The 10,692-nt window shown below is 42.9% G+C and overlaps 1 protein-coding gene across 1 annotated transcript in view; it reads right to left on the minus strand.

Annotated features, from left to right (window-relative positions):
- LOC115375905 (contactin-associated protein-like 4) overlaps positions 1–10,035 on the minus strand; it is a gene marked incomplete at its 5' end in the record, with an annotated part of 181,956 nt that extends 171,921 nt beyond the window's left edge. Inside the window, one exon of the mRNA XM_030075499.1 lies at positions 9,921–10,035. Coding sequence (XP_029931359.1) covers positions 9,921–10,035 — 115 coding nt within the window. The remainder of the gene's footprint in view (positions 1–9,920) is intronic.
- Between the last annotated feature and the right edge of the window lie 657 nt (positions 10,036–10,692).

A 10,692-nucleotide genomic window follows, 5' to 3' on the forward strand; every position in this document is an offset into this window, starting at 1 on the left:
AGCAACATCAGTAAGGAGTCAAAATTCAGTGTATGGATGACAATAAGATCCCAAAATAATATGATCAATAAAGAACTATTAGTGTAAGATATTGAGAAGCTCCGTCGGTGTTTGTCTGGTTTTATGTGTTCAGAGACAGAGAGGACTAATAAGGGAGAGGGGAGGAGTTAGGTAAGGATGCGGCATATTCAGGACTGTGTGTGTGTGTGTGTGTGTGTGTGTGTGTGTGTCTGTGTGTGTGTGTGTGTGAAGCAAAGTGCTGTGTCAGGCCAAAGTGACGCCTCACAGCTCAAACACCAGATGGACGGATTCTGAAGGAGGAGGCTGCTGGCCTCTTTCCCACTGAGCACACACACACACATGCACAAAGAGAACACACAGCATATAGAGACACACCCATTTGCACAGAAAGATAAAGAGGGAGAATGCACATGCACGTACACACACACACAAACACACACACTGAGTTAGTTATCCATCTAAACAGCAAACAGAGACAGCCAGCCTAAATACCACCAGACATTATGTCGCTAACGCCATTGTCTGCTCTTTGTCTGAGCAGCAGGAAAGCAACTTTATTTTTTTTTTTTTTTGTTTAATACACAAGCCACAGCGACCTGTGCTGCCATGGTGGCCATTGTGAGGTTACATCACACGACACTAGAGTTAATAGGGCAGCCTGTAGCTCTGTCCCACTGCTCCACTGTCAAATCAAGGGAAGGCAAAGCTCTCCCTGCCTTTAAGTCACAGGCACAGTTTCCTGCTCTCTTAAAGCTCCAGCAGCTCACTCCTGTTCATCCAATTCATCCAATCACAACCTGGCATGCTTCCCTTTAGCCAATCGCTTTTAGGCGGTCAAACTTTAAAAGTGTTCTCTCTTTTTACCATATTTCAGCTGTCATCTCAGCACCGTGGCTTTTCCTGACGTCACCGCCTCATCAGTGGACGCCGTGAGATCCCTAACATATGGGATCACTTCCCATAATGCATTCTCCGGTTCACAATAAATAAATCAATGCATACATAGATAAATAAAAATAATAATCTACCTCACATTTCTCTTGCTCACAATACATTGAATCCTACTTCTAATGTCTCATTCTCTCTCCTTCTTATAAGTCTCTACTGATTTAACTATATTATCACTATTTCTCCAACCAAAATGAAAAAGCTACTTACAATAAAAGACATGCATTCAGATTATATATAGGTTTTCTTAGACTGTTAACTTAAATTTGAAAACATTAGGCTTGTGCAGCTGTTCAAGGTCAAGGTATTCAAAGTTTTATTTATTTATTCATTTAATTAATTCGCTGATCTTTGTTGGGTATTTCTCACACCGGACCGATCACCTCTCTGCCTCTGCCTGTGTGGACACTTCCCTCACACTGTTTTTCTGTGTCAGGAAACCACATGGACCAGGAAAAAAAGTGTGTTCAACAGTGTTTGTTTGCCACAGCATTGCTATTCTTCGACCTCATTACCTGGAGCCTCCTCGCCCCCTCTGGTCACTGTGCCTGCCCTGCTGCTACAGTCCCCTTCTTGCTTCTGATATAAAAGCAAAACATGTCAAAAGTGCATTCATTAGAGATGGACTCATTCTGTTCTACATATTTATCAAACCTTGTTGATATTCAGACACCGGAAGCAAAATATGGGAAAGCCGAATCCACTAATAGGCCAGATTTAGGAGATTTAATGTTGTTATTCATTATGATATATATTAAATCCTGGTTCACCTCAAACTTTCTTAAACTCAACAGTGATAAAACAGAACTCCTCCTAGTCGGTACCAAATCCACCTTATCCAAAGCCAACAGTTTTTCCCTCACCATTGACAGTTCCACAGTGTCCCCCTCCCCCCAGGTTAAGAGCCAGAGGGCCCTATCTTGCGCCAGACTCCCTAAACCCGCTATTTGCGGATTTAGGATTTAGGAAGAGGCGTTCCCCCGTAAAAGTTGCTATCTTGTGCACCTCCCGCTATCCGCAAAACACCTCCGCTACCCGCTATATTATGGATAGGCGTGTTTTGGGCGTTACGCCAGTTAAACCAATCAGTGTGCCAGGTGCCATTGCCTTTAAGGGCAGGATGCGCTATCCTAAATCCTATATCCTAAACCCGCGATGGAGAGAGGGAGGTAGATTTTCTCAGGGCTTCTACTGAGGCTAAAGCAAGGTGGCTATATACATATGATATATTATATTATAGGCGAGTTAATTCGGGAGGTGGAGCCACATGTGTCCAAGTGGACGTGTCACAAGGTTGTACTGATTGAGTAAAATCCTCGGCCACAACACACACACACAAGAGGCAGAGGTGGAACTATGTGTAAACTAATTTATTGACAAGGTAGATTGGGCAAATAAAATATTAAAAATAAAAATATAGCACAGCTGTTGGCTTATGATAAAACAACAAAACATGCTGGCGTAAGTGTCCAATTAAAACAGTCTTTCCTCTAAACAGTCTATATGAGTAATATACTCAGTCCATTCCGGCGGCGTCCCGGTATCAGTCCGACCGTGTGTGTGGTGAGGCTCCGTCGGGGCGCGCATTGAAGCCGCCTGGGCGCGCTCTCCTAACAGCCCAAACTTTAGGGATAGCGGATAGCGGGTGGTCAGGACCACCCGCTATCCGCTTTCCCTAAAGTGTGTGCGCAAGATAGCAATTTTAGGGATAGCGCATGAAACACGCCCACGACGCACCTCCAGGCGCAAATGATGCAGTCGGCATAACGGAGAGCGGGTAGCGGGTGGCGCAAGATACCGTTTAGGGATAGCGGAAGTTCCTAAATCCGCAATTTGCGGGTAGCGGGTCGTGGCAGCGGATAGCGGGTGGCACAAGATAGAGCCCTGGGTGTCATCCTCGACAGCTCACTGTCCTTCCATTCTCACATCAATAACATAACCCGCTCTTCATATTTCCATCTACGCAACATTAACCGTCTCCGCCCATCTCTCACCCCTCACTCCACTGCCATCCTAGTTCACAGCCTCGTCACCTCCCGCCTCGACTATTGCAACTCACTCCTCTTTGGTGCCCCTCACAAATCCCTCCATAAGCTTCAACTGGTCCAGAATTCTGCAGCCCGTATCATTTCTAGAACCCCCTCCTTTCATCACATCACTCCCGTCCTCCAGCAGCTTCACTGGCTCCCGGTCAAATTCAGAATCAACTTCAAAATCCTTCTGTATACCTTTAAGGCCATCCACAACCTCGCCCCCCCCTATCTGTCTGATCTCCTCCGTATCATCACCCCTTCTCGCTGCCTCAGGTCTTCCTCCTCCCTCCACCTCTCTGTACCCACCTCCCGTCTTAGCACTATGGGGAGCAGAGCTTTCAGCCGCTCTGCTCCCCAACTCTGGAACTCTCTTCCATCTGACATCCGTAACATTGACTCTCTTCCCTTGTTCAAATCCAAACTCAAAACTCACCTGTTCAAGATAGCCTACTCACTGTAACTGTTTTGTTCCATTTTATATCTATGTATGTATGTATTTTTGGGTCTGTGGTATATGTATATGTATGTGTGTATATATATATATATATATATATATATATATATATATATATATATAATCAGTACCTTAATCAATAGAACAAATAGTTGTTGTAGTTTGTATTGTGGGGTGGGTGTCACAATGTCCAATTAAGTATTTTTCTATGCTGTTTTCTTTTTATGCTATTTTCTATGATGTTTTCTTGCTGTGTTTTCTGTGATGTTTTTATGCTGTGTTTTTTCTGTCATTGCTGTATTCTGTATTTATTTTTTTTACTGTAAGGCGACCTTGAGTGCCATGAAAGGCGCCATAACAAATAAAATGTATTATTATTATTATTATTATATATAAACATGCACATGTGCTGGATTTGAACACGTGACTGCAGCCTGACCTGCTCTCCTCCTGCTTTCACTGCTGAAGGGAAACAGAGCCTGACACCAGGCTGCTCCGGACTGTGGCTTCACTGTAAGCAGCAGATGAACAGATAACTAAAGAAAAGACTGTTGGATCATCAATAATGCACTGATATTCCACCTGACATGAGGGGACAGACAGACAGACAGACAGACAGACAGACAGGGGGAGAAAGAAACCAGCCACCACAGAGAGAGACGGGCAGGTAGTGAGAAAAGGTGAGTGGTGGAAAGATAGAGATGGACAGACAGAAAGAAAAGGCAGCTTAAAGGGATGGATAGAAAGGGCATCTGAAGAGACAGGGTACAGGCATGCTGTTAATAGTGCACGGCCTGGAGTGAGCGCTGATCATTTGCATGAGAATACTGAGTCTGGATGGTAATTTCAGCAGCCTGATAACATGTCAGACGGACAGAGAGGCTGAACGAGAAGCTAATGGGCCCAAAGCAGCGCTGACAGCAGCAGCAGGCTGGAAAACTCCAGATATTTCCTGCAGGTGAAGCTGGACACATTTCCAATAGTGCTGGAAGGGGTTTTTAGGTGGGGCAACACTTCCACAGTCGAACTTTGTGGAAGTCATGGAGGCCGACCGAGCTCGCAGATCAATACCTGATTAGTTGTCAGTCAGTCCCAACTAACAGCTTCTGATTAAAATTTAATTCCACCCTCATAACCAATTCCTTTAGAAATTACTGAGGCACAGTAATTCTTTTAAAGTCTATTTCAGTGTAACTGTAGAGGCCTCTCTGATATCTGTCAGTGTGGCCCAATGAAAAATTAAATGAAATGCTGTGTAAATGCATTTGGCAAGAAGACAGAGTCAGCTAAATTAGTTGTTAGCAATGCAAATGTGACTGAAGATGGAGTAAAACTAATAATTACAGACTGAACAAACAGTAGACAGACAGAGAAATTATTAGAATGATGGGTGGAGGCGGAGAAAGGACGAAGATGAGAGAGATGAAACAAAAAAAACAAAAAGAAGGATGGTGGGAAAAGGGAAAGAAGGTGGGAGGGAGAAAGAGAGGCAGAGGAGACCTGAAGGACAAAAAGTGAGAGGCAGAGAGCAAAATGATGAAAAAGAAAGAGGACAAAAAGAGCCACAGGGAGACAGAAATAGTGAGTCATTCATCCTGCAGGTTCCTGGTAAAGGGACATTCATCTCCAATCAATAGCCTATCAGGCCTTTTCATCCACATCTGGTGTCAGACTCAGAGCCATGAAAGCCTCCACTGTGATCAACCTGATCAGGTTAAAGCCACAGCAGCTCTTCTGCTCTCACTGCACAGAGTGAGGCCGGCGCGCTTTTATGGGGAGTTGATGGAAAAAATGTGACGCTAAAATAGATTGTGTGTCTTTTTAAGCAGAGTTGCACTGAAGTTGTTTTCGTGCCTTCTCTCGTCTAGCTGTCAGTAATGAGCAAAGCGAGTTCAGTCAGTCGGGAAATTCTCCACGTGCCATCAGCAGGTCGGTTTCTGGCTATTGCACTTTTCAAAGTTAACCAATCATCATCTCACTCCCTGAGTTCCCTGAATAAATGGCACGTCGCTGCTCCTCATGCATTTAAGCGTTTAACCCTTTAACTGCTTTAATCTTCCTCCACCTGCTTGGATCTGCTTTTAACTTGCAGGGGGGGATTGCATTTATCCCTACAAAAATGATGTATATGCAGCAGAGATTTATCAACCAAATGTGTGCAGCAGCTTGCATAAAGCAGAGCTAGTCTGCCAAAGTCAAACTCACTGTCATGCGTCACACTTTAATAAATACATTTTCTATACGTGAGTTATCCTCACTGAAATCATTTTATCGATTTTTGCCCCACTGGCAGCCGAGTCCAAGGATGGCCACAATGAGGAAGGATCGCCTGAGGATGAACTCTCAATTTTGGTGACCATGTGACCTTTCTTCTTGCGCCACCTTCAGGCACACAAGATATCACAAAATGATATTATTGGATTGCCATGATATATGGTGTGTGTATTCATACTCCCCAGAGAAGATTCTTCTTGTTTTTGGTGACTATAAGACCTTTGATCAAAATGGCAAATTTGCTTTCTCAAAATCTACTGAGTTCATGTTCATGCTGCAGTTGTGCTGCCTATATGCAAATTTTGGTGTCACCATGAGCTTTCCTCTAGCCACACCCTTCAGCCAAAATGTAAAATTGATATTTTAAAGTCTGTTTTCTGCCATGAAATTCACGCTGTGCTCAGAGCATGCACCCTGACAACTTGGGTGACCTCATGACCTTTCCTCTAGCACCCCCCTCATCCCAATCATTTAACGTTCATTCGACATATATTTAAATGTAACGAGTATAATCATAATCATAATTAGAATCTTTGATCTGCTTAAAGTACGTCTGCATAAAAAGACCTCCGCTTGTGGGACACTGACGGCAAAATCTGCACAGCATTCACAATCAGATGCTCATTTTAATCACCAAACACTTTAAAGTAGTATCATTTGATGAAACCCGTGCATGGTGCATAATGATGAGGAAGGTACAAGGACGCCAGGTCAGTGACGTGCGTTTGTTCATACTGAGGCAGTGAAAAATACCTCTTCAGATCATTTTACTGGTTTTAACGCCCTGTAGTGTAATTTGAGAATTCGCTTTCAACATTAAGCTGATCACTCAACTTGTGTCGTGATAATGACGCTTCTTTCAAAGGTGAATTTTTATTTTTGGAAACAAGTGAAATTATGTCATTGCACTGACAGACGACTGAATATAAAGTTTACAGCCCATATTGTGCAGGTGATACCCAAAGCCTCTGATAACCTCTGTTCATTTGGAGGGTAAATTAAATCAGAGCGAAGCTGCAGAACAACGAGTGGAGGCAGAGCATTTGCAAGCAGCAGCAGCAGGAGATGGAAATGAGATGGAGGTGTTCGTTTATTCATCAATTCCTTCGGAGAACAGCTGGGATGGTGTCAGCTTTGCATTGTTGATACAGGTGAGGAGGCAATTCTACCAACTAGATACTAGAATAAAGCTCAATTAGAGGAAAACACCAGCATCACTGTTGTTACAATGTGACTGAGGAAGCCATGTTTTGGGTGGATCTTTCCTTTAGCATTTCTACACCTTCTTTTTAGGCATTATTCATATTGCAACAGTATAGTATACTTAAATTCCTCAAGTACAATCATCTTGTGAGAGTGAAATACTGGGGAAATGTAAGTAAATCTTAAGGGAGATTGAGTAGAAGGGGTGTTTTGAGAGGAAGAGAAGGCATCATTTAACAAGCACAATGTGTTGTAATGTAGCCTACATCTTGATCAGAAACAAAAATGAATTCATAAAACATAGCCAAAGGTGATCGTTTCAATCAGAGTTTTACATGTGGGTGTGTGCATAGCTGTGATATTTTATCATATCTGCGGCCGCTTTGGCTAAAAACCGCCTCGTTCCCTGGAGACATTTAATAGAAGATGACAAAATTTCATTACACCTGCAGGATAGCAGGCTGGGTTTATAGCCACTCAACAGTGAGAGAGCAATTTCCTCATGATAATCCCTCCATACAGATGTGGCTATTACCATTTTACTCAATTTAAGTCACTCTAGACAAGAGTGTCCAATATGAAAACTTATCCATATCACAGCCACATTTTATACATGTCATGCTCAGGGAGGGAGACCCAACCTATTAGACGACAAAGCAGATTTAAAAGCTGGCAGACAAACTGGTTTAATTTTATTTATCAGTTTATCTACTCATCATGTTATTCATCATGTGTTGCACAGAGCATTAACGCAGCACATACGGTTTTTGTGAGCACTGAGTAATAAGTACACTAAGTATCAGTGTAAATAAAGTGTAAATAAAGTGTCTTTGGGCTTTTGGTTTCAGAGCGTTTGTATTACACAGCAAAAGAGGTCTGGAGCAATTGGACTGTCACTTTTCGCCCTTTTGAAACTCTAAAGTGCGGGCTCTCGATCTGTGTATGTTAATTTTTTAGAAGGGTCACAAAGAGCGTAACACTTCACCAGTGTTTTGACTGACATGAGAGTGAGCAGATGATGACAGACTTTTCAGCTTTGGGTGAACTATTCCTTTACACATAATTTTGTCAGAGTATCAACAGTACTGAGACAGAAGTACACTTGCTCTTATGTGGTATAGCAGAACATATGGTTGCATATTAAAGCGAGAGCTCAGATCCATGATCCTCTGTTACCCAAATCAAAGTGACATCAGCAAACAGGGGAGGCAGGCCGGCTGCCGAGCAGCAGCAGAAACAGTGTTTGCTTCCAGCCTCGACCATCAAACACACTGAGGTTTGAACAGCGCTCTGCAGGCTCCCAGGTGGGGAAACTCATTCAGATCCAGATTAAACCCGTCCCACACTCCCAGCAGGCTCTGGGCTTTGATGTTGGGATAAAGCAGCAAAGCCCGATCCCTCCAGAAAGCTCCAAAACAAACGGTGATCATCACTTTGTCAGAGCCTCACATCAGCCTCCAGCACAGGACCGATCACAGTTCACTTTATTCTTCTGGAATAAACCTCCAATACACACAACATACAACACCGACGGGGAATAGAGAGGGGAGGCGTCTACTGCTCACTCTCCTGTTTTCTATCTCTCTCTCATTCTCCCTCTCTCTCCTTCCCTGAGGTGAGTAGCGCTCTATAGCAGAGCCTTCTTGAAAAAACAGAGGAGAGATTTGGCTCTAGGAGACACATTTCCTCCTGAAAATAACCCCACAAGCAGACAAAATGATGCCAAAGTCATTTACATTAGGCTGTAGCTTCCATGCATAATTCCCTTCCGTGGTAGCAACAACGCCTGCCTAAAGGCAACAACACACTAAAGACGCATTGTTCACTATATTCATGAATCCAGTTTGGAATAACAAAGGACAACAATATCTGCATCTCCTCCAAGGTGTGTGTCTCAAAAATCACCAAAGATATGGAAAATTTCAGCTTTCCTAGAGAGAAATTGTTCTAGCTTTAAAAAAAAAAAAAAAAAAAAAAAGGAAAAAAAAAAAGCTGCTTTGGCTGCAACAGAGGAATTAAAGGAATGGAGCACTGAACCACCTCCTGCATGGGCTGATAGGAAATGCTTTTTCTGTTTTTAAAAAGCCGGTGTCTGATTGGTATGTGGGCCCTGAGGTGCAGCTGAACTGTGCTGCGTTTTAATATTAAAGCTTTATTGATTGTTCTCCAAGAGCAGCTGAATTTTTAACTTCCTTCAAATTGGGACAACACAGCATATGTTAATAACAAAACATTCGGCCTCGATGGTGGTTCATATTAATCTGTTGTCTGTTGAGGGGTAGCAATATTATATCAGCAATGTTTTATCAGTAAAAAACAACTGTAACAACTTTTGTCAGAATATTTCTTACAGCATTTTTCATCCAGTTGGACACACTGACACCTGGGAGCTGTCTGACAGTCTTCACTGCTGCAGCTCCACTGCAGTTTGGAGGTTAAGCACCTTGCTCAAGGGCACATCAGCCGCAGAGGGCAAAGCGCTGCTCATTGACTTCAACCCACGTCAACCAGCGACCTTCAAGTCACAAGGTGCTTCTCTAACATTAAAGGAACACTCCAACATTTTGGGCAAAATAACCCTTTTCCGAGTTACCCAGACAAGATGTTTGATGCCATTTTCATATCTGTACCTCCAATGCTTCAGTTCCTATGAGTAGCATTTTGTGTTAGCTTAGCATAAAGACTTGAGGTCTATGGGAGTCATTAGCCTAGCTCCATCAACATGAAAAAATAAACCTTACAGCTGCTCTCATTTACAATATTGCGTAAGTTGGCGGTAATAAATATGTTCTGTGACAGTGAAAATGCCCCTTCTCGGGTCCCACCGACCAATCAGACACCAGGATTCATTAAAAAAAAAGTTGCTAAAGCCCCCATGTCTTGCCCCAGCTTAGACACAGAGATGATTTAGGTTTTACCAAGCCACAGCTGATGTAAGTGAGCACATGAAGTGCAAATCAGGTATATTTCAGATTCATCCTCCTCACCTTCTCTCCTGTTGAGCTTGGCGAAGCCCGGCCCGTGGCTGTTGGACAGCTGGGAGGAGCTTCTGAAGGACGACGGCGGCAGATTGGACACCAGCGGGCTGTCACACACCTCTGTCAACCAATCACAAAGCAGACAAAAAAAAATAAGAGGTTAGACTTTACCATCGTAGTATATTCCTGAACTGTTTGACTCTCATGTCTTCTGGAAATTCTCTTGTTCAAAGCACAAAGAACAGACTTATATGAGGACAAAAGGTGAGCAGGAATGACTGAACAAGAATCAGATTAAAGCAAATTGGAAATAAAGTCTTAAGAATTTTTACAGGAAAACATTTTCCTCCTATGGCATTTCTCTGTCACATAATAACTGTGCAACTTGTGGACTTAAAATCCTGTGAAAAGGACATTTTTGGTAAACTCAAAGAGAAAAACAAAGCTGTTTTTCTCCCTGAAAGGTAAAGATAAGACATTTTCACCTAATGATTCAGTAACTTTCACCAGTTTCCAGAAATATTACAACAACCCCCCTTGTCTTTTGGTCAGGCCAGGAATGGAAATAGGGATGAATAGCTGACAATAACTTCTGTAACCACTGCCTCAAACAGTCAAACACATCCAACGATACACTGTGCCACTTGTATTAACACACAGCCACAGCATACACAGCACGAACCAGAAACTGACAGTCAAGCATTAATATTTCAGCCATTTCTCTGTTGCAGTTGCTCACGTTTGACAAGTAAAACAACAAAGTCCTCAACTGCACCGACAT

This window comes from Myripristis murdjan, chromosome 17 (assembly GCF_902150065.1).
Source record: "Myripristis murdjan chromosome 17, fMyrMur1.1, whole genome shotgun sequence".
Taxonomy (NCBI): domain Eukaryota; kingdom Metazoa; phylum Chordata; class Actinopteri; order Holocentriformes; family Holocentridae; genus Myripristis; species Myripristis murdjan.